The sequence below is a fragment of the Lagopus muta genome, chromosome 33 (assembly GCF_023343835.1).
Source record: "Lagopus muta isolate bLagMut1 chromosome 33, bLagMut1 primary, whole genome shotgun sequence".
Taxonomy (NCBI): Eukaryota; Metazoa; Chordata; class Aves; order Galliformes; family Phasianidae; genus Lagopus; species Lagopus muta.
Window position 1 is genome coordinate 609,489 of NC_064465.1, and position 21,531 is coordinate 631,019.

Here is a 21,531-nt window from a genome sequence, read left to right on the forward strand (position 1 = left end):
TTTGCTTTGCTTTGCTTTGCTTTGCTTTGCCCCAAAGGGCCTCAATGCTCCCACCTGCACCCCACACCCGCCCTGTGGCCATGGGAATCTCTTTTTGTCCAGTGCTGAAAGGTTTGGGGCCTCTTGGAGAGGCATCCGTGCGTGGCTATGGGTTTTCTGATCCCACCCCGTGGCCTGGCTTCCCGATCCCATTGCCCTCCTAGGGGCGTTTGGGGGGAATTTGGTGGAGATTTGGAGCAGTGTGGAGGAAAATGGGGTTTCTGGGGGCTGCCTGAGCCCATTTATTTGCCCATATATGCAGCCCATATATGCCTGCAGGAAAATGTGATGGGGAGAAAATGTGGTTGAGGGAATACCTTCCCAAAGGGAGAGACTGAGGAGTGGGCGAAGCATCCATCGCCACATCCAACAGATGTTAAATGGTAAGAAGCCACAGAGAAGGGAACCATTTCTTGTAACATCAGCCCTAAAACTTAAAGCTTAAGCTGGCTTTGAGCGAGCCCAGTTCAGAAATTTTGGTGCTTTATTATTATCATTATTATTATTATTCCTATATTGCTGTAAACGGAGGTGGGGCACCATTAAAAACAATTGGCATCCTCCTGCAAACGAGCCCCGAGCTCACAGCAGCGCCCGATGGTGCAGTGACAAAGCGTGGGCTCGGGGGGGGGCAGGAGGCTCTGCTGTGGGGCAGAGGCGTTTGCTCAACCCCTTCCTGCAAGAAGAGCAAGAACGTGACTAATTAAGGCGGATTTTTTAAATGGGTTTCTGCTTAATTGCTTCAAGGCGTGGATGTTTTCGGTACCAGAGCTGCGATGCTCAGGGCACGAGTGCCTCTTTATAGGGGATGCAACCAGCGAGGCTCGGACCGTCGGCAGTTGTCCCCCATCCCAGCTCAGACCCCTCCTCAAATCCCCTTTGCTCCCATCCGTGCTGTGGGTTCTGTCCCCTTTCTTCCCCCCCCTGCCGTGCCATAGGGACCAGGTGTTTTGGTGCTGATCTGTAGGGCGCAGAGACCTCTATGGGGGATGCAATACGCATCCTGGACCCTCACCCTACCCCAAGCCCCCTCCCCAAATCCCTTTTGTTCTCACCCCCCGTTCTTCCCCCCCTACCAACCCGTGTTTAGGGCACACTTCTATGGGATGCAGCCATTGAGCCATCGCCACCTCTCCCCCACCCCGAGCTCAGCCCTGGCTCTGCCCACCCCAAACCCTCGGGGGGGAGGGGGGCGGTGGGAAGGGAAACGCCTTCCACAAAGAAAATGAAACTCTCAGCGCTCCGCGGGGCCCCATGGCTGCACCCAACCCCACGTCCCACCTCCCCAGCGAAGCCTCCTGCCCCATTTGCCTGGAATATTTCCGAGATCCCGTCTCCATCCACTGCGGCCACAATTTCTGCAGGGACTGCATCGCTCGGTGCTGGGAATGGTGCACGGGGGATTTCTGCTGCCCGCAATGCAAGGAGACGGCGGAGGAGAGGATTTTATGTCCCAACAGGGAGCTGGCGAGGATGCTGGAGATCGCCAGGAGGCTGAGCCTGCAGGCAGCCCACAGGGACGCTGCGGGGCAGGAAGGATGCAAAAAGCACCGGGAACCTCTGAGCATTTATTGCAAAGACGATGAAGCTTTCATCTGCCTCATCTGCCGCGAGTCGCGGCTGCACCGGGCTCATGTGATGCTTCCTGTGCAGGATGCTGTCCAGGAATACAAGGTAAAGGCTTCATTTGCTGGCTGGGGTATTATTTTTTGATGGCGTTTTTTCCCATCTCACCGCAATGCTCCCTCCGTGGCACTTCGCTATGGGGCTGCAGTGCGTCCCACCCCACACCCAGGGCTGTAAATGGGGGGCAGAAGCGCCGTCCCCCTTCTCTGGGTGCTCAGAACCCCCGAAGCAAAGCAGGCTGTTTCGCTATGATGCTTCTGCTGCTTCACTTCCCACGCTGGGTCCTGACCTGAAGGTTTCTGCAAGCCAAAGGGCCAAGGGCTTCAGCCCCTCCTCCCCATTGCAGAACTCGATCTGGCTCATCCGTGCATTCCTGATGGCTAAAGGTAAAAGACACAGCAATAAAGAGGGTGCTTTCAATGAGTCAGATCCAAAAGCTCTGTGGCATTGATCACCGTTTAAACCGTTCCCTTGTCCTGAGCTCCTGGACCAAGAGGCTGAAGGGGAAGCCCTGGTGCTGACCACCACGCAGACCCCCTCCCAAATAAATGAGTTTCGGGCGCTCTGCCATCTCCCAGCTCCTGGAATTGCATTTTCTTCCCCCAGGAACAAATCCAATCCCGTCTGCAAGCGCTGAAGGAAGGCAGAGACAAACTCCTGGGGTTCCGAGAGGCTGAGATGAGGAGAAATTGGGAGTATTTGGTGAGCGTCTGTTTAACTGTTATGAGCAGGATGGGGGTCTGGGTGGCTTCCTTTGGCTTTAGGGGTAGGGCTTTAGGGTTAAGGGATGGAAAGCAAAACCTGACTGGGAAGGGACGCAGCTGGGGGATGCAAAGCAAAAATTCACTGGGGAAAGACTCAACGGGGGGATGCAAAGCAAAATCCCACAGCAATGAAGCACCGTTGGCTCGGGGGTGCATTGCAATCCATCGGGACATCCCTGCTGTGGAATACGCTGGGATAATCGGGTGCTGCCTCTTCCTGGGGGTGCAGGACTTGCTGGCTCCTCCCGTGACCCCTTGTCTTTGCAGGAGAAAACCAGCACCGAACGGCAGAAGGTTTTGGGTGTATTTGAAGGGCTGCGGCTCTTCCTGGAGGAGCAGGAACGTCACCTGCTGGCCCAGCTGGAAAACACAGAGAGGGACGTGGAGAAAACGCAGGAAGAGAACGTCACCATCCTGACCAAGGAGATCTCCCAGCTGGATGCCATCATCCAGGAGACGGAGGAGAAGTGCCAGCAGCCAGCAAGCCAGTTTCTGCAGGTGAGGAGGTGGAGAATGCAACGGTTGGCATCACCGTGTTTTATGGCTGTGGGTGATGGCCGACAGAAAGCTGTTGGGTTTTCGGTAGGGATTTCGCTGCCAAAATCCTTTCACTGAGTTTCTTTTCCCCTTTTCTCCTTTCCAGGACATCAGGAGCACCCTGAGCAGGTATGAAGGGAGCTTCCTGAGCCCATCTTGTTCAATGGAAGCAAATGGGATGGAGGGGAGGGAGAGATGCCATGAAGTGGGAATGGCTCCAGGCTGGCAGCTTCCTTCTTTCCTCTTCCTCCAGGTTGGGAAAGGAGAACTTCCAGCAGCCCGTGTTGCTTCTTCCAGACCTGGAAAGGAAACTCAGTCACTTCAGGGAGAAAAATAATGCATTAGAGGAGATTCTGAAGAACTTCAAAGGTATTGAGCATGGGCTGGAGTGGGGAGCATCAGTTGTGCTTGTTGGAATCAGAAGCATAATGGACTTCTTGAAGAGAAAAGAATTTCTGGGCAAAATAAGAGATTCTGGGCAAAAAACGCTGAGATTATGATGTTAAATCAGACATTTCTTTTCTTCTCCCCTTTCTTGTAGAAATCCTGATGTTTGAGCTGCCTGAAAAGAGTAAGTCCATCTTCTGGAGCAGGAGGGATTGAGAGAACCCAAAGGAAGGATGAGAGCAGCATGGGATGGGCTGTGTTCTGGGGGAAGGTCTGGGGAAGATACTTCTGTCTGAACAGAGCAATAGAAAAGAGGGGGAAAACATCTCAAGGAGTCAGGGAAGCCTTTGCCCAAAGAGGGTCCCAAAGAGGGTCCCAAGGAAGGAAGAGCATCCCAAAGAGAGCAGAGCTTCCCAAGGGATGGGGTGAACTCCGGCGGATCTCCCTGCTCATCCCAGCAACACTGAGGTCATGGGACACGCTCTGGTTTCCTTTGGCAGTGAGCGTGACCCTGGATCCATCCACAGCTCACCCCCAGCTCTCCGTGTCGGCGGATGGGAGCAGCGTGAGGTGGGAAGATGCCCGACGGGATGCAGCCAAGGAGGAATTTGGGACCGATCCCTTCGTGCTGGGCCGTGAGGGCATCACGTCGGGGAGATGCTGCTGGGAGGTGGAAGTGGCACCCGAAGGCTCCTGGGCTGTTGGTGTGGCCAAAGAGTCCCTAAAGAGGAGGGAAGAGAGCGGTGCGAGCCCTGAGGTTGAGCTCTGGTCTATGGGTTTCTGTGAGGGACAGTTTTGGGCTCTGTCCTCCTTTGAGCGCATGACGTTGCCCCAAATCCAGGTTCCCAAAAGGGTTCGGGTCACCCTGGACTATGAGAGGGGCCAGGTGGCATTTTTTGATGCTGATAAGAGGGCTCTGATCTTCATTTTCCCATCGGCCTCATTCAAAGGGGAGAGCATCCAGCCCTGGTTCCTGGTGTGGGGCGAGGGCTCTCAGATCACGCTGTGTCCCTGAAGCTCCCCCGTACCCAAAACACCAACATTACGACCCCAACATCCCTATCCCAGCGCTTTGGGGGGCTCCTATTGAATTCCTCGTTGGATTTTCTGCCTTCTCTTCCCATTCCCAGCCACCCCAAAAGCTTAAGCACCTTCAGGTCAGGGTTCAGAATTACCAGTGCCAGTTTTGGGGTTTTGTTAGCAAACAGAAACCCTTTTAACCCATCTTGCATCACTCGGATTCTCCAATCTTATGGTTTTAGATGAAATAAAAAGGTTTGTATGTCATAAAGTTCTTCCGTGCCTGTTTATTCACTGCTCCTGGATGCCAGGTTCATGGGGATTAAGGGGAGACCAACGGGTTCTCTTACGCATAGAGATGCAACCAGATGGGGAGAAACAGAAATCTTTAACCTTTCTGATCCACCAGATGTTCAGAACGACCCTGAGGATGTAGGAAATAAATCTGAAGGGTTTGTTGGCCCAAATCCCAAGGGTTTGGGATGAGTAAATCCCATTCCTGGTGCCTGCACAACGTTGGCCGTGTTGGAACCCAGAAAGACCCATTCAAGTGGGTCACCCTTAAAGCTGTCTACTGTATTCTGCTGTTTATTGGCAGAGAGACACAGAGGGGAAAATCAAGCACTTTATTAAGAGTCATTGTACACTCTGAGGCTTCAAATACCAAATCTTCAGGAAGGTGGACCACTTGATTTGAAGCTGACCACCTCAGGTCGGGGACAGCAGTACCTGATCAGGCAAACCCTGGGGAAATCCGCCTTCCTGCCGCTCTGTTGGGTGGGATTTTCCCTTCTGACCACTCTTTCCTACATTCTAATCACCCAGCGCAGCACTTTTTCCCTTCTGTTGCCCCGATTTTCTCTTGCTCAGCACTTCTTGGTGATATCAAGTCAGTCAGTGTCATACCGGCGCGATGCCATGGCGGTGGGTTCATAGGGATGAAGGACGCACAAAAACCCAGCTCCTCATCTCATCTTCTCCCCATGGGATGGGAGGGGAAGGGGCCGTCCCTTGAGGCTGTAGGATGTGGGGTGACCCTCGTCCGTGTCTCAGGGGCACAGCCTGAGCTGGGACCTGACCCCCACCACCCACAGCCATGGACGGACGCCCTCCCCAGCAAAAGACGCGTGGGAAAAAACAAAGATGAGCCCCCCTTCGTCGGCGTCAAAAAACGCCACCGTCCCTCCGGCGTAATCCAAGTGGATGCTGACCCTCCTGGGCACCCAGCGCAGTGCTAACAGGGTCACCTTGTGGGTGGTGAGAGCCCGGATCTGTCCCCCCCATTTCTCCACCCCCCAAATCCCCCCTTTGGGACAGAGGCTCAGTTGACCTTTTCGTGGGATGGATTCTCGAGCCACGCCGATGGCCCAGTCCCCTTCGTCCCCCACTTCCACCTCCCAGCAGTGACGGCCGGAGGAGAAGCTTGGGTGGCCCAAAACAAAGGGCCAGTAGGCGAATCTTTCGGGGTTATCGGGGAGGTCCTGCTGTCCTGCCCCACGTTTCACACTCTTTCTGTCTTCGGAGAGGACGAGGTCAGGGTGAGCGGTGTCGGGGTCCAGGGTGATGCTGGCTGCGGGGTGTAAGAGGAGGGGGAGGTTTTGGGGGCCTCCGTGCCACAAGGATGGGGAGAGGTTTGGATCTAAAGCAAGGTTTGGATCTTTGGACAGGGTTGGCACTAAATGGGTTGCATGTGCTCCAGCTGGCCCCACTGGAGGAGGGTTGTAGGACGGGACCGTCCCTCCCAGCCTCAACCGTTCTGTGGGGCCGTGGGTTGGCATCAGGAGGGTAAAAAACCCCAAAGAAAGAAGTAAAAAGACGAAAGGTGGAGATATGTGCCATATGACAATAAAAGAGTGTTTTGAGCCCCCAAAATGACCAGAAATGAAAGGTGTTTCTGCAGACTTCCATCTCCAAAAGAAACGGTGGGGGGAGAAACAATGGAAGGAAAGGGATCTGTGGGATATTACCCAGCACAGCCTGCAGTGCTTTATCTCCTAGGCCAACCCAGACCTGTTCAGCCAACCCCCCCACCCCAAAAAAAAGAGCTGAAATCTGAAGGCAGGGATAATGACTGAGGTCAACCCGCCCGCCCCATTTGCTGATGGGAAATCATCAAGGCGAGGGATCTGCCCTGGGGCCATCATCCCAAATTGCAGCCAGGCTCGGCCTGCAGGGTGAGGAAAACTCGTTTGGTTGCCCTGATTTTGTGCGTTGCTCCCTCAGCCTCCATTTCTGCCCGTTTGGGTTCAGCCCGTGGGTCCAGGCGCGTCTCCATCCAACAGGTAACGCGGCTTTGGGTTCCCATGCTGGGCAAAAAAGCGCTTTTAGGAAAGGCAAAGCTGGAGGGGAGCAAAGCCAGAGAGCTTCACCTGTGAGCACTTCTAAGAATCACAGCAAAACGTGTAATTAAGAGAGTGGCAAACGAGGCATTCAGTCCTCCGGGGCTCAACCACTCGTTTGTCCCGACTGGGGGTAACCTGCTGCTCCTCCATCTCTCTGCATTACTCTGCTGTGTCCAAAACGAGCTGGTTTTCACCAAAATATCCCCATTTCCCACCTGAAACCTTGCTGAGTACCTTGAAGCTTCTTGAGGTGTTCCTTCAGAGCTCCGTTCCTCCATGAGAAATGGCTCAGCCTCTCTTCTGGCCCCGCTGGCAGCTGGAAGGTCACCTTTCCGCACCTGGGGGAAGGTGGGAAATGGAAATAATACATGGAAAATCGGTGCATTTATTCAGGGTGGTTCCATCACTGAGGGCCATGCAGGAAATCCGATGTCATGAAGGACCGGGGGATGGAGATGCTTCCCTCCTTGGCAACCCAAACCTCGCCAGGGCAAAGGCTGAGCTTTTCTTCGTGAAATAACGACCTCATTAATTACTGTTTCTTGGAGACCTGCTTGGGTGGAATGGGCGAGAGAAAAGCTTGGAGACACTGCAGGGAATTAAAACGAGCCTTTGCCACGCGGAGGCTCAGTTTTGAGATTGAGGCCCCTGTGATCATTACATCCCTGGAATCACCAAGGAGGTAAAAGCAGGAAGCAGCACGCAGAGGCCAAAATACCCCAAATACCCCCCAGATCTCACAGTTCCCCTGGAGCAGAGGAGCGTTCGCTGATGAGCTTCCTTCCCTACGGTCACCACCGCTCGATGCAAAGCTCACAGAGCAGCTTTTCAGCAGGGCCACGTACCTGGTGGTGGGGCTTTTCACATCCTGGGGACAGAAGAGAGGAAGGGGAGAGGGAACTCAGGTCAGCGCACGACACGTTTTGCCTTTAAAGCGTGGAAAATGGAGCTTTGGAGTGAGGACGGACCTCTGGGGTCTTCCAAGCTGCGCCCCATTTTGTCCTTAAGTCATGAAATAACTGTTTGAGCAGAGATGGGTCTCTCTGCTCTTCCTCCGTGAGGAAGGTGAACAGTCAGGAGCACCCATGCGCCACAATGGATCCTGCAGATCCACCCCACCTCCCAGCCCAGCCGTGGTTTTTCCCCTTTTAAAACGGACCCCCACCTTCCGCACCAAAAATAATGGGAGGCAAGGAGAAAACGGTGGGAGGAAGAGGAGGCTGCAGACCCCCCGTCTCCTCATTGCAGTGGGGGCTTTGGGCTGATGGAACGGTGTAAAATAGGAGGAAAACACCTGACGGAGCCACCAGCCCGGGGTGGGGAGGACATCCCTGAAGGATTTTTCCCCTTGAAAAGAGCTTCCCTGGAGGAATTCGCTCACCGAATGCTGGCTCTTCTCTCCCTGTGGTTTCGTTTCCTGCTGGGAAATCTCCTCCGAGAGCTTGGCGGCGTTTTTCTGCCTCTTCTCGATCTCATTTTTCAGGTCTTCCAGCTGCCCAGAGCAAGAAGAGCTCCGTGTTTTCCTGCTGAGCGCTCCCTGCTGGGGCCCAGCTTTCCTTCTGATGCAAGAAGTGGAACACAAAGAGCAGTAGGGCTGGAAATAGCATGGGGGGCTCATGGGTGGGCATCACCCACCGGAGGAGCTCAGTGGTGAGCTGGAACCCTTACTGAATTGTGTTGAATTTGGGGGGCAGGGGAGGGGAAGAAACGAAACTCAAAAAGTCATAAACAGATGGGCATGAATTCAGGGCAGAAATCCGAGGGTCCTAAAGGCACAGGAGGCAAAAAGGATGGGGAGAAATGAGGCTATGGACGACACAGCGCTGACACCTACCAGATCCTCCAGGTTTGGGCACTCCAGGGCGCTCTTCTTCCTCACAGCCCTTCTCTCTCGTCCTTTGGGGAGCCTAACATCCCTCTGGATTTCTTCCCTGGTGAACCTACAGAACCTGTTGTTTTCAGCCCTTTGATGGGGTTTGGGGTTTTCCCTTCCTGTTCCTTCCCATTCCGGGGTAGAGCTGCGGGATGGATGGGTTGAGCCCGCAGGTCTGCTCCTGGTGGCACCCTGGGCTGGGAGCTCTGGGTTTCTCCTCTGTCTCTTCCCCAGTTTCTTGTCCTGGGGAGATGCTGAGCGACGTCGCCTTGCAGTTTTGTCAGCTTCCTTTTAGGATAAAGCCGTCGGGAGTGGGGTTACGTGGGGAAACCATAAGGAAATAGGGGAGGAAACGCGCAGGCAGATCCTTGTGGGGATGAGGAGGAGCACAAGGGTCGATCTGTGGGGCTCAGCCTCTTCTCTTGCAGCCCAACACCGACTCAGAGCGCCCACAGTCCTGGCTCTGAGCTCTCGAGGAAACATTTCCAGCCATTTCCACCCCGCTGCCCTTGTGCTGAGCCCCACGGCTGAGTACAAAAACAGAATAAATCCATGCGTTACGTATATATTTAATTTTTGCATGGCAACCACTGAGACCCAACTGAAGGAGACGACTGCCATTCACTCGGGCAGGTTTGCAGGGGCGAAACCCACTTCCAGCAAACCCTTCCCATTGGGAAGAGCCGCAGGGATGGCACTTGTGGGAGCTGAGGGAGCAGAAGCAAACTGCCTGCAACTGCAACCCCTGGGGCACAGAGCCTTTCATCCCAAAGCAAGGCTCCCATCTTAGATGGGGCAAATGGGTTTCGTCGTGTCCTGAAAAGCACTTGATTGCAGAGCCTGGAAAACCAGCCGGGCTGGAGAAACATCTGCGTTGCAGATTTATGGAGGAGAATTGACCCTGGTGGGAGCATTTGGCAGCAATGCACGGCACTGAGGAAAAATACCAACGCAGCAAAGAGCCGTACTGAAATACCAGCTGTAGGTTTGACCTTTGGGGATGCTGAGGCTGGGCTGCGTCGTGGGATGCACACTCATATCGCATCTGCTATTCTGAGCCCTGACGTCGCCCGCTCCCTCCCACTCTCTTTTTGTTCCTCTTTTTTGGTTCTACAATCACCAACCTGTGTTCGTTTCGGTGCTGCCTCTTCCTCTTTTGTGCTTTCTCAGAAGAAAGCAGGGTTTTTGAGGGAATCCGGGCAGGTGAGTCCTCACCCTGAGCAGCTCCCCTTCACTTTGCTGGCCCCACGCTGACCCGGAGCCACGCACCCAAAGCCAACCCAGAGCCGTGCACCCGTAGTGAGGCAGAAAGGAGTGTGCAGAACGGACTTTTAATTAAGATTAATATCAGGAACGTAGGCAGAGACCAGCTCCCCACACCAGGCATTGCTATTTGCAGCGAAAGGCCGCATCCCTTTGCAGAACACCCCAGATCTGCCCCGCCATGGATGTCAGATAGAGAACAGACAGATGTATGCATTTCCTCCCAGCTCTTTGTTGCTCTCTGGTGGTTTCTGCAGAGGAACCAACCCAGGGCTCCCCATGGGGACAGACATGGCACGGAGCAGCTGGTCCCCTTGGCAGGATGCTCCAAGCGAGCGCAGCACGCATCCCACCCGACTTCCCTTTCACTAACGGGCATCTCAAGAACAGATCTTTAGTGGAGACCTGAACCCGACCCAGTCCAGATGAGACATCAGCTGCCCGCTCGTGGGCTGCTCCTCCGAAGGGGAATTTTGGGTGATTTCTTGCAGGCGAGCCCCCATCCCTATCTTGAACCAAGGGAGGACCTTCTCCCCGTTGAACGAAGCCCTGGTGTACACCAAGATGGGAGTGTCGTCATCCGAGCTGAAAAACGCCACCCGACCCCCTTCGTAGTCCAAGGAGACCCGAATCCTTCTGGGCAGTGCATTCAGACGTAGGTTGGCACGGGGGGACGTGAGGGAGTGATAGGCCTCCAGCGCCCAGACCCCTTCTTTGGGGCTGAAGCTCATGGGTCCCTTCCTCTTCATGGAAGCTCGGGCCACCCCAAGGGCCCAAACCCCCCCCTGTCCCACCTCCACCTCCCAGAAGTGCCTCCCCGAGGTGAAGCCCTGGCAGCCCAACACGCAGGGCTCGAAGCTGAACCTCTCGGGGTTCTCGGGGAGCTCCTGCGGCATCAGTTGACCCCGGGCTTGTTTTCGGTCCTCGGAGAGGTGGAGGTTGGGGTGAGCGGTGGTGGGGTCCATGGTGATGTTGGCTGTGGGACAAGAGGGGGAATGGAGATAGGATTTAGGCTTGGGGAGAGCTGCTGAGGTTCCTCTTCCTTCCACCCTTTTCTCCGTGCACTTTTGGACGTGGGTTGGTGGTTGGGTTGGGTGGCCTTTGAGGGTCTTCTCCAACATTTGTGATTCTATGGGGTGTGTGGGGCTGCTACCAACCTCAGTGTCCCCCAGTAGAGACATGTGGGGAGAGGGGAAGAGAGGCAGGAGAATGGGGAGAGGACAAATTTTAGGGCAGCATAAGGAGGGAAGGGCAAAGATGTGGGGAAGGGACAGCTCGAATTCACGGGGGGGAAGGGGAAGCACAAACACTCTTTGGTTTTGCCTTGAATCTGTTTTTTGGCTCTGCAGGACCACCAACATGAGGACCCTGACCCCATTCCCTCCCTTCCCTCTGGGATTGCCTTGCTTTTTTCCCATCCACATGCCAGGAAAACCGCCCTCCCACCCCATAGCCACCACTGCTGACGAACCTGGCTCCTGCAGTTGAAACATCAGGCTGTCTGAAAAGGAAAATAAAAGCACAACATCAGGTTTATGCTTCAGGAAAAGGGGCTGGGAGATGGGGAAGGGAAACCATGGGGGTCTGGGGGCTTCGCAATGCAAAAGCTCCGGGTTTATTGCAAGACCCCCGTGATCTTCCTAAACCTGGAGGAGACCCCAACCCATCTGGGTACCTTGGCACTTCCTCAGCGTGCATCTCACCAGGACGTTCTTGTGAAGAAAGTCCTCCAATCTTCTTTCCAGAGTGGGGGAAATCTCTGCCGGGGGGCTGAACTTCATCACCTCACAGCTGCAATGAGGGGAAGGATGGGGATGAGGGGAACGTTGTGTTTGTTGGCCGGTTGTTCGTTTTATTCCCCATAGGAGAAGCCATGGGATGAGGATGTTTGCCTGGGGACAAAATCCCTTTCTCCCCTGCCTCAAAGTCCTCCCCCCGGTGCCATCCAAAAATCGGGGTGAAAATGGGAAGGAGCCACATTACCTATTCAGGAGCCTCCTGATGTCCTAAAGGTGGGAGGAGAGAGGAGAGATGGATCAGAGGAGGAGCACCAAGGGCTCCTCCTTCACACTGCAATGCACAGCAAAGACCACCCTGCCCACAGCGTGATCCCCCCAGCAGCAACACGGGGAGCTCCCACGGGGCTGAGTTTGGGCTCTCAGGGTTTGCACCATCCCCCCATTTCCCACCATCACTTTGGGTTCTCACCAGCAGGAATTTGCTGTCGGGCTGCTGGAATTTGCCCTCCATCTCCCAGATCAGGGTGTCGAGGTGGGACATCTCCTCCAACACCTTGGTCACCGCGTCCTCCTGCACTTTGGCGATGGCTCTGTCCAGGTCTGCCAGCTGGACCAGCAGGAAACGCTCCTTCTCCTTCAGAAATCGCTGCAACTGCTCGAATTCACACACTACCCTCTTCCCTTCCTTCTTGGTTTTCTCCTGTTGGGATGAGAAAGAAAGCCAATGGGACGGAATGGGGGCAGGAGGATCCCCCTGGGGCCTCAGGACGCCGTGTCCTGGGGGATGCCCAACCAAATCCAATGGGAATTTACAACCAGTGCCAATGGGAACTGAACACCAAAAAGCCAAAGATCGTCTCGCCGGGGATTCGGGGAACAGCGGGAAAGTTTATCCCAAAAGCAAAACCAAAGGAGGGGGAGGGAGCTGAATCCTGTAAGGGGGATATTTGCAGAGTTTGGGAGGATCTGCAGCGTTATCTCCTTAACGCAGGGGATGCTGTGTGACCCCGGCTGATAAACACAGGCTTGGCACGTTCCCAGCCCGGCTGCGATGCCAAAAATGCATAAGTGCCCCCAAAAATACATCAACACAAACAGGGCAGGGAGGAGGGGAAGGCAGAAACCTCCCCTGCTGCACCCACCAAATACAAGCCTGTCCTTCCACCAGTCTTTCTGCTTTCCAGGTATTTTTCCCTCTCCTCCTTTGAAGCCTGGAGGCGAGCCTGGATTTCTTCCTGTGCCAAAAGAAGACAGGAGGAGAACCTGTTTTCCCACTCTGTCGGATGGGAGAGGATTTGCTAAAGCCTGGAATCCTATGCAAGGTGCAGAGCTGGGCAGAGGGAAGCCCAGTGCAGCTCTGGAGCTCTGTGCAAGCTGGAATTATTTTGCAGAGAGAATTGGGGGAGCAAAAGGGAGGGAAATGTAAAGAATGTAGAGAAAAATGCTGCGAAAGAGCAACAGAAAATCAGCACTGGCAGCTGTGCAAGGAGGCGTGGAAGGGCAAGATAAGCACACGGTGAGATTTCCCTCAAAAACACCCCAAACCAGCAGATCTGTGGTGTGTATCTGTATTTAAGAGCTCTCAGTGGAACGCTTTTTTGCAAGGCTGTGGTCAAAGAGCAAAGCACCAAACGAAGGAGAGGCTGGGAAGGCTGCAAAGAGCGGACGGCGTCGGTCCCGAATTGCAAAGGGGGAGGATGGGGGGCAGCGCCAAGCAAAGGGTCGCGTGGGGGCGCCCATAGGGATGCGCTGCGCTGGCGGCTCGGGGTTTTTGGGGACCATACCTTGTACTCCTGGGCCGCCTGGTGGGCAGGGAGCACAGTGTGGCAGCGGTGAGCCTGGGACGCGTCGCACTGAGCGCAGATGGGCTCTTGGTCCTCTTTGCAGAAGAGCTTGAGAGCCTCGCAGTGCTGCTTGCACCAAGTCGAGGAATGCAAGCTCAGCTGCCGGGCGATGCCGGCGATATTTGCCAGCTCTCTGCTGGGGCGGAAATTTTTGTGCAACGTCGTTTTCCTGCATTGTGGACAGGGGAAATTACCCTCCAGTCCTTCCCAGCAGCGGGAGATGCAAACCCGGCAGAAATTGTGGCCGCAGGGGATGGAGACGGGATTCTGGAAGTAACCCAAGCAGATGGAGCAGGAGGCTTCGCTCTGCAGGCTGTCCAAGGGGCTCTGCGTGGCCATGGGCTTCCTGCTGGGTTCCGATCCGCAGAGGGAATAAAAGGCCTTTCCTCCTCCTTATCTCCTCGCTGATAGGGGAAATCCGGCCCCGAAGGCTGAGCCTGAGCCAAGTGGGGCTGGGAGATCTCAGCCCGTAAGGGGATGCTGGTAGGACCGGGAGCAGCTTGTGGATGCCCAGCATAAGACTGCCAAACTGGGCGGATCTGGGGAAAACTCGGAGGAAAACTCAGATTTTATCCTCTCCTCAAGCAGCAAAGAGGGCGGGGAAGGGAATTTCTCCCCCCTATGCAATTATTGTAAGGAACTTCAAAAGAAAACTCATCGAGGTCTCCTTGTTGGGATGGAATATAGACGAACATTGGAATAAAAACAGAAATACGCTGAAATATAGAAATGTAATGAGATACAACGTGCACTGCACGCTGCTGCGTTGGATGCGACACTGCTTAACTAAACGGAATTACGTGGGTTTGGAATCAGGGAATTTGAGCAAAAATGCAAGCGCCCAACGTGGGGCTCGAACCCACGACCCTGAGATTAAGAGTCTCATGCTCTACCGACTGAGCTAGCCGGGCTGCTGGTTGCACTTTATGGGCATTACTTCATAGTGATTACAGAGAGACGTACTAATTGTTCTGCTTAATTATATTCCTAATTATCCTGCTAATTACGGGCTCTAGGAAATTGCGAACCCACGAGGAAGACCTGCATTAGGAAAAAGAATGCATCCCTATGGGAACAGCGGGGAACTGTCCGGCAGTGCTGCAGGGAGCGGGAAAAGAGGGGAAAAACAGGAAAAAATGGGCAAAACAGGGCGTTTAAAAGTGGGAAAATTAAAAAGGAAAAAAAAGGAGGAGTAAAGCGTAAAAGTCAAAGCCGTGTTTCTGCCCGGTTTCGAACCGGGGACCTTTCGCGTGTGAGGCGAACGTGATAACCACTACACTACAGAAACGCGCTGACAGTCGCCCATCCCCATGGAGACATGAAGTAACGATTCCGGGCTCCGGTGCGGGATTCGCAGATGCGGTCGCTCCGGACCGATCCCGCGCCGGTTCCGGTGAGGACAGAGCGCGGCGGGTGACAAAATAAAGGGAAAATGTAAAATTGATGCTCCCGAAGTGGGACTTGAACCGCGGTCATACGATTGAGAGCCGCGCGCGCTACCGACTGAGCTACCCGGAGACGGAGCAGTCGGAAGTCACGCCCCCTAGAGCGCCCACCCCGTTGCCTAGCGACAGGAGGGCCGCTTCCGGTCAAGTGCTGCGCCGAGGGGGCGTGACTTGCATTAAATAGGACGGAAGTTCCGGTCCGGTGGTACTGGAAACGGGGCGTGGCTTGCGGCAAAGGGGATGGAAAGCGGAAGAGCTGCCGTTGGTTGGCGGAGTTCGTACCATAGAGGAACGACGGCGGCGGTGGGAGGGAGGGAGGTAGAGCGGCCCCCGGGGGGAGCGGCGAGGGGAGCGGCGAGGCCCGAGGAAGGAGCGGAGCCTGCGGGGGGGTGCGGGGCCTCGAGGCGGGCCCCAGCGCTTCGCTGTGGGGCAGGAGAAAGGCTTCGGGGCAGGAGGAAGAGGGCCTCGGGGCCTCCCCATGGAGGCGGTGGGCGACGACGGGGCGTCGTCGGGGCGGCTGAACCCGGTGGAGACGCTGCAGGAGGAGGCGATCTGCGCCATCTGCCTGGACTACTTCGTGGAGCCGGTGTCGATCGGCTGCGGGCACAACTTCTGCCGGGTTTGCATCGCGCAGCTGTGGGGAGGAGGAGGAGAGGCCGAGCTGGAGGAGAGCAGCGGGGCCGCGGCGCTGGAGGAGGAGGAGGAGGAAGAACTGGAGGAGGAGGAAGAACTGGAGGAGGAGGAAGAACTGGAGGAGGAGGAGGAAGACGAGCTGGGGGAGGAAGAGCTGGACGTGGAGGAGGAGGAGGAGGAGGAGGAGGAGGAGGAGGACGAGGACGAGGACGACGACATGTGGAGCGAGGAGGAGGAGGAGGAGGAGGAGGATGGAGAGCTGTGGGAAGGTATTGGGGGTCGCTTTGGGCCTGCCCTGTTGGGTGTCTTTATGGATGGGGGAGGGAATGGGGGGCACCCTCTGTCAGTTTGCAGATGATGCCAAGCTGGGGGGATGCGTTGATCTGCCTGAAGGTGGGGGGGGGGGGGGGGGGGGGGGGGGGGGGGGGGCCGAAAGAGGGGTCTGGACTGGGCCCGATGGGTTGAGGGCAGTGGAGCGGAGTTCAGCAGGATCTGACTGAGGTCACAGCAACTCCATGCAGCTGTACCTGGGGCAGAGTGGCTGAGAGCTGTGTGAGGGAAATGGATTTGGGGCTGGATGTGAGCCTGCAAGAGGCCAAGGAGGCCCATGGCATCCTGGCTTCTGTCAGAAGTAGAGCAGCTGTTGGGAGCGGGAGGTGATTGTCCCTCTGTGCTGGTGCTGGTGAGGCCTCCCCTCAGTCCTGTTCCCAGATCTGGGTCCCTTCTTGCTACAAGAGGCCTGGTGGGGATGGTGGGGGTTGGACTCGATGATTCCCGAGGTCTTTTCCAACCTTGATGATTCTGTGATCCTCAGACCCCGTGGAGGAGGAGCTGTGGGACGGAGGGGTGCAGGGAGAGCTCTACTTTGGGGACGATGATTACGATGAGGATGTGATGGAGGAGGATGTGGAGGAAGAGGAGGAGGAGGAGGACGAAGCTCAGAGCCCTCCGCCCCCCGTCCTGCCTGCCCGCCCTCGCCGCCTGCAGACCTTCACCTGCCCCCAGTGCCGCAAAACCTTTTTCCAGAGGAATTTCAGACCCAACCTTCAGTTGGCCAACATGGTGCAGATCATCCGGCAGCTCCACCCTCACCCGCAGCGCCTCGCGCCGCCTGCTGGCCCCTCAGCCTCAGGGGGTCCTGGGGGGAATCCGGGGATCCTGGTGGCAACGGGAGGTCGGGGGTGTCCGAATCTGTGCGAGAAGCACCAGGAACCCCTGAAGCTGTTCTGTGAGGTGGATGAGCAAGCGATCTGCGTGGTGTGCAGGGAGTCGCGGAGTCACAAGCATCACAGCATTGTGCCCCTGGAGGAGGTGGTGCAGGATTATAAGGTGGGGTTTGGGGAAGGGTCACAGGGGGGATAAGATGGGGTTTGGGGGAGGATTGCTTGCGGGAGGATTACAGTGAAGGAGGAGGGATTTGGGGGATGGGTTGTGGTGGGAGAGCGGAGGCTTAAAGGGAAAGTGAGGTTGGGGTTGAGCTAGGTGCGTCTTGCTGGGCTGGTTGGGTTGGAATCGTGGGAGGTTGGGAAACCATACATTGCTCTGAGGAGGTGGAAGGGTCTGAGTACCCATTTTCTGACAAAAAAGCACCTTCCCAGCACAGTTCCTCAGAGAAAGCAGAAGGGAAGTGGTGTGAAAGTTGGCTCTGAGGTTCCGTTTTCAGCTCTGCCACCAAATTAGGGACAAAATGAGGACAGAGGAGATTGCCCCTCCTCTGACAGGGTTTGTTGTTGTGTTTCCTTCCCTCAGTACAAACTCCAGAGCCACTTGGAGCCACTGAAGAAGAAGCTGGATGCGGTGTTGAAGCAGAAGTCGAATGAGCAGGAGAAGATCACAGAGCTGAGGGTAAGAGCTGAAGGTTTCTGTGCTTTGTAGAATCGTACAGAAGAGTCATCAGGGTTGGAAAAGACCACAGAGATCCACAAAGTTCCAGCCATCACCACTGCTGGAAGTGTGTCTTGGTGGCTGAGCAGAGAGAGAAGCTTTGCTGCTGCTCTGAGCTCTCAGAGGCTTCGTATTCCCTTTCCTGCAATTACTGGGCTGCGAGGGCTTGGAAACGGTTTCCCAGTTGAATTAGAGCTTAACGAGAGAGCTGTGTGCCTCAGTGTTGGGTGGGAATTGGTGGTTTGGGAGCCGGTATCCCTCGTCTGAGTTGAGGATGCTTTACATCTCTAAACCCATGCAGACTTTGCTCGGTTCTGGCCGTGGTGCATTGGGGAGACGCACGACCTTGTGGTGCGTGATGAAACTGAGGGAAGCACAGCACAGCACCCCACAGAGGAGCTGATTTCTCAGCGCCCCCCTCTTGCAGCCATTCCCAGAACGCTTTTTCCTCCCTCTGCAGGAAAAGATGAAGTTGGAAATCAAAGAATTCGAGTCCGATTTCGAGCTGCTCCACCAGTTCCTCATCGGGGAGCACGTGCTGCTGCTGCACCAGCTGGAGGAGCGCTATGAGAGCTTGCTGGACCGGCAGAGCAGCAACATCAGCCAGCTGGAGGAGCAGAGTGCAGCCCTCAGCCGCCTTATCGCAGAGGCAGAAGATAAGAGCAAACAGGATGGGCTGCAGCTGCTCAAGGTCTTCTTCCATCCCTTTTCTTGTCTTTATGGCAAGGCGATAGCACGATGATGGGAATAATGCTCCAGAGAGCTTCTGTGTCACAGAGAGCGCCTTTAGTTGGTGGGCTGGGTGTTTCCCCACCCCTCCTTGTGGTGGTTTTTGAGGGAAGATGGCAAGAGGAGGGGATGAGAGAGATTTAGGGCCTGCTTTAGTGAGGAAAGCCTCCAGCAGTGTGTGGGCTGTGCCTTTAGTGCTTTGTTCCCTGTGGGGAAGGGAATCATCCTGGCTCAGTGCTGAGTTGTGTCTAAGAGGATTTATTGGGAGCAACGGTGGGATTGGCATCAGTCCTCCCTAATCCTTTCCTTCTCTTTCCCACCTTGCTGCCTCCTTCCCACAGGACATCAAAGGCACTTTTATCAGGTCAGTGACTTTGTTTGCATCTTTTCAGTGTAAATAACTTTTTATTTTAATGTCAAAAAAAGCATTTGAGCTTTTTGTTTTAAATCCTGTGTGACCAGCACAGCTGGGGCCTGGTAATGCTGGGGAAAGCTGTGTCCTAACTATTGGGTGATTGGAAACTTCTGCCTGATGGGGTGTAAATGGGATCTGGAGAAAAACTGGGGCCGTCTGGGACAGGAGAAGGATGGGGAGGAGATCTTGGCCCTGATTTTAGGAAGCGTGGCTGTGCCCATGCAGAGTTCATGCCATAGCAAAACTCGGTCTGGAGAAAGGATTCTCCACATCTTGGCAGTGCTGGGAGTTCTCAGCCGTGCTGGGAGTTCTCAGCCACGATGGATGCACGTGGCTCTGTCTGCTGGGTGGGGGAGGCTGGCTGCACCAGTGCAACCAGTTTGGCCGATCCGTGCCCTGCTCTGGTTTTTCCAGAGCACATATAGGCTGCATGCAGGGCCTCCTCTCTTCCTTTCTGCTGCTGAAATTCTCTGCTTTCCTTCTCCCCTCCAAAAAAAAAAGATGCGAGAACATCAAATTCCAGGAGCCCGAGATGGTGCTGGTGGATGTGGAGAAGAAATACCGCAACTATTTCCTGCAGGACGTGGTGATGAGGAAGATGGAGAAAGCCTTCAGCAAAGTCCCCCAGGGTGAGAAAGTCCTCTTCCTTCCACAAATCCACCTACTTGGGATGGGGTTCCTCCTTGGATCCTTTCACTTGGGATGGGATTTCCCTTCCAGCTCTGTCAGGGTTCCCCTTCCAGCTCTGTGCTTCCAAGCTGTGCAGCCCTACGATCCTTTAGGAAAAGCAGCATCCCTCTGTTCTCCCCGTGCTTTTTCCCTTTTGCCTTGTCCTGGGTTTTCCTTTATTGTAGCTGCTGCATAGAACTGGGATCTGGATTCACTGTAAACGAGGGATGGGCGCCTCAAGCTCAGCACGATGCAGATATGAGCCCAGATGAGGATTTAGGGCTGGGATACAAGGGGGGAAAAAGTGCCAGGTGACCCCCAACCCAACCCCACTCTGCCTTCCTTGCAGCCGACATCACGCTGGACCCTGACACCGCTCACCCTCGCCTCAGCCTCTCCCTGGACTGCCGCAGTGTGAAGCTGGCAGGGCGGCGCCAGGAGCTCCCCGACAACCCCAAACGCTTCGACTCCGATTACTGCGTCCTGGGATCCCAGGGTTTCACCACAGGCCGCCACTACTGGGAGGTAGAAGTCGGGGGCAGGAAAGGTTGGGCGGTGGGGGCTGCACACGAGACGGCTCGACGTAAAGAAAAAACCATGGGGCCTCATCAAAAAAGGGAGATCTGGTGCGTTGGCACCAACGGGAAGAAGTACCAAGCGCTGACAGCCACGGAGCAGATGGCTTTGTCACCCAGCGAGCGGCCGCGGCGCTTCGGCGTCTACCTGGACTATGAACGGGGTCAGCTTTGCTTCTACAACGCTGAGAGCATGACCCACATCCACACCTTCAACGCTTCCTTCCACGAGCGCATCTTCCCCTTTTTCCGAATCCTGGCTAAGCGCACTCATATCAAAATCTGCACCTGATGGCCCTCTAGCTTCTGATTTTTCCCCTTCCCCCTCCCGCCTCATCCTTTGGGTCCCGCTTTGGGACCCGACGCTGCACTTGTTGTCTCGCACCTGCTTGCTCACAAGGCCTCTTCCCTCCTCTCTCCCGACCCAGCCTCTGTCCTCGTCCCAGCTCTTCTCCGGGGTCGCGATCCCAGGCTGGTTTGGTTTGGAAAAGGGATCCAATCTCCTCGCTGGAGGTTTTCCCTTCAGCTCTTGGTGCTACAGGCTGCCCTCTGCCTTTCCCAGCCCTCTGCAGCAGCTTTCCAGCGTGCCGTTCCCTGTTCTGTTTAAAGCCTGCAGTCGAGCTTTGCGTTGTTTGCTCTTTGGTTGCAGAGCTCGAGCTGAGGAGCTGGCTCTGTACATCCTGACACCCGTCATCAGCTTTTCACTCAGGCGCACCAAGGAGCCTCGTTTCTTTTTATTTCCCAGTTCTGGGGCACCACCTTCTGCCCCCCTCCCACCCAGCCGCCATCCGGACCTCAAACCTTCCACGTCCTCCTTGTTCTGCCGCTTTGCCCACCTTCCCCTTTTGCTCCTCTTCCCCTCTCTGGGGGTCTCCAGCTCTCCCTCCGCCCTGTCGTTCCCTCGCCAACCATTTCTTGTGGGCCTGGCACTTTATTTAGGGCCACGTAAGCCGGGGAGGGTGCAAAAACTCGGGCAGCTTCCACCTCTGAGGCCGCTCAGAGCGCAGCGCCGCAGCCATGGGAAGCAGCTTCGTTTCCCCTCGCAGCTTAAGAGCTCTCTGAGGTGGGGATATTTATTTTCTCTTCCCTTTTCTCAGCTGCTGTTGAATTTTCAGCTGAATCCTGTCCCACCAGAGAGACTCTGATCGCACCCTGTTGTGTTTTACTTCTTTTTGTTGGTGGATTGGTATTTTTTTTTTTCCTGTTGGCGTTACAGAGCTAGTTCAAAATATTTTTGGCTAAAATAAGAATTAAATGGAGATCTAGTTTTTTGAAATGTAAAGAAATAATAATAATAATAATAATAAAGAATAAAGTTTTTAAAGCTGAGCCTCTTGCTTATTGAGAGCCCGCAGGGGACAGGAGTTGCTGCAGCCCCACCTGTTAACTCCTGCTGGTAAGATGTGACTTAAGCCTTGCATCATTTATCTTAAGTTAATGAGTTGTAATTGGGCTTGGGCTGTTTCCCTTCAGCACCTTGTGAAGGCATGGAGGCTGCTGGGTGAACCAAGCTCTGTGCTACCACTTCTTCTGCTCTCACAGCATCTTTAGTGGCTCTATTGGTGGTGGTTTCTTTTTGTCCATGGCTCTATTTCCCCAGGTCTGCACTCACTGTGGGCTGCTACTGCTCCACAAAGGGCTCAGGGAGACGTTTGAGTCCCTTCTTCCAAATGTGAGAGGAGAGCACCGATGTCCCCATCCTTACAGCTGTGGGCACAGCCTTGGTGCCAAGTCCAGAACGGGACAT

General features: G+C 55.1%; 3 protein-coding genes and 2 non-coding genes across 8 annotated transcripts; 1 reads left to right on the forward strand and 4 right to left on the reverse strand.

The window, feature by feature from the left end:
• The first annotated feature begins 1,265 nt into the window (after positions 1–1,265).
• LOC125686220 (uncharacterized) lies at positions 1,266–20,458 on the forward strand. The gene is made up of 15 exons (XM_048929966.1): positions 1,266–1,713; positions 2,272–2,367; positions 2,697–2,927; positions 3,073–3,095; positions 3,220–3,335; positions 3,508–3,537; positions 3,854–4,360; positions 5,775–5,911; positions 15,313–15,781; positions 16,327–16,841; positions 17,262–17,357; positions 17,857–18,087; positions 18,467–18,489; positions 19,042–19,169; positions 19,559–20,458. Exons 1-15 carry the CDS (start codon positions 1,294–1,296, stop codon positions 20,074–20,076), a joined length of 3,540 nt encoding a protein of 1,179 aa, XP_048785923.1. The 5' UTR covers positions 1,266–1,293; the 3' UTR covers positions 20,077–20,458.
• LOC125686247 (butyrophilin subfamily 1 member A1-like) lies at positions 5,022–8,646 on the reverse strand. Of its 2 annotated transcripts, XM_048930032.1 has the most exons (4): positions 8,097–8,646; positions 7,561–7,583; positions 6,950–7,053; positions 5,022–5,943 (listed from the first exon to the last, which is right to left on the reverse strand). In XM_048930032.1, the coding sequence occupies exons 1-4, from the start codon at positions 8,331–8,333 to the stop codon at positions 5,423–5,425; spliced, it is 885 nt and encodes a 294-aa protein (XP_048785989.1). In that variant the 5' UTR covers positions 8,334–8,646; the 3' UTR covers positions 5,022–5,422. The 2 variants fall into 2 exon arrangements, with proteins under 2 accessions (XP_048785989.1, XP_048785990.1); XM_048930033.1 differs by having other exon boundaries at positions 5,022–7,053; positions 7,457–7,583; positions 8,097–8,197.
• LOC125686237 (E3 ubiquitin-protein ligase TRIM39-like) lies at positions 8,762–14,965 on the reverse strand. 3 transcript variants are annotated; one of them, XM_048930006.1, is made up of 7 exons: positions 13,375–14,965; positions 12,733–12,825; positions 12,060–12,290; positions 11,835–11,857; positions 11,527–11,642; positions 11,323–11,352; positions 8,762–10,827 (listed from the first exon to the last, which is right to left on the reverse strand). In XM_048930006.1, exons 1-7 carry the CDS (start codon positions 13,771–13,773, stop codon positions 10,232–10,234), a joined length of 1,488 nt encoding a protein of 495 aa, XP_048785963.1. In that variant the 5' UTR covers positions 13,774–14,965; the 3' UTR covers positions 8,762–10,231. The 3 variants fall into 3 exon arrangements, with proteins under 3 accessions (XP_048785963.1, XP_048785965.1, XP_048785964.1); XM_048930008.1 differs by lacking the exons at positions 12,733–12,825; positions 13,375–14,965 and adding an exon at positions 12,407–12,691; XM_048930007.1 differs by lacking the exons at positions 12,733–12,825; positions 13,375–14,965 and adding an exon at positions 12,404–12,691.
• Positions 14,273–14,345, reverse strand: TRNAK-CUU (transfer RNA lysine (anticodon CUU)). Its single transcript has one exon. It is a non-coding gene; the product is annotated as a tRNA-Lys (tRNA).
• Positions 14,650–14,722, reverse strand: TRNAV-CAC (transfer RNA valine (anticodon CAC)). Its single transcript has one exon. It is a non-coding gene; the product is annotated as a tRNA-Val (tRNA).
• Positions 20,459–21,531: the final 1,073 nt, after the last annotated feature.

What these genes read in the sequence shown, in the direction of transcription:
- LOC125686237 (XM_048930006.1), bottom strand. Translation starts at nt 13,773, where the DNA reads ATGGCCACGCAGAGCCCCTTGGACAGCCTGCAGAGCGAAGCCTCCTGC. An exon ending in AGGCGGCCCAGGAGTACAAG is followed by an intron (nt 12,826 to 13,374) that starts GTATGGTCCCCA and finishes CTTTTGGCACAG; the next exon opens with GAAGAAATCCAGGCTCGCCT. An exon ending in GTTTCAACTGCAGGAGCCAG is followed by an intron (nt 10,828 to 11,322) that starts GTTCGTCAGCAG and finishes CTTGTCCCACAG; the next exon opens with CCAACATCACCATGGACCCC.
- LOC125686247 (XM_048930032.1), bottom strand. Translation starts at nt 8,333, where the DNA reads ATGAGCCCCCCATGCTATTTCCAGCCCTACTGCTCTTTGTGTTCCACT. An exon ending in GTGAAAAGCCCCACCACCAG is followed by an intron (nt 7,054 to 7,560) that starts GTACGTGGCCCT and finishes ACCTTCCCCCAG; the next exon opens with GTGCGGAAAGGTGACCTTCC. An exon ending in ACACCTCAAGAAGCTTCAAG is followed by an intron (nt 5,944 to 6,949) that starts GTACTCAGCAAG and finishes TACACCCCGCAG; the next exon opens with CCAGCATCACCCTGGACCCC.
- LOC125686220 (XM_048929966.1), top strand. Translation starts at nt 1,294, where the DNA reads ATGGCTGCACCCAACCCCACGTCCCACCTCCCCAGCGAAGCCTCCTGC. An exon ending in ATGCTGTCCAGGAATACAAG is followed by an intron (nt 1,714 to 2,271) that starts GTAAAGGCTTCA and finishes TTCTTCCCCCAG; the next exon opens with GAACAAATCCAATCCCGTCT. An exon ending in AGGTGGTGCAGGATTATAAG is followed by an intron (nt 16,842 to 17,261) that starts GTGGGGTTTGGG and finishes TCCTTCCCTCAG; the next exon opens with TACAAACTCCAGAGCCACTT.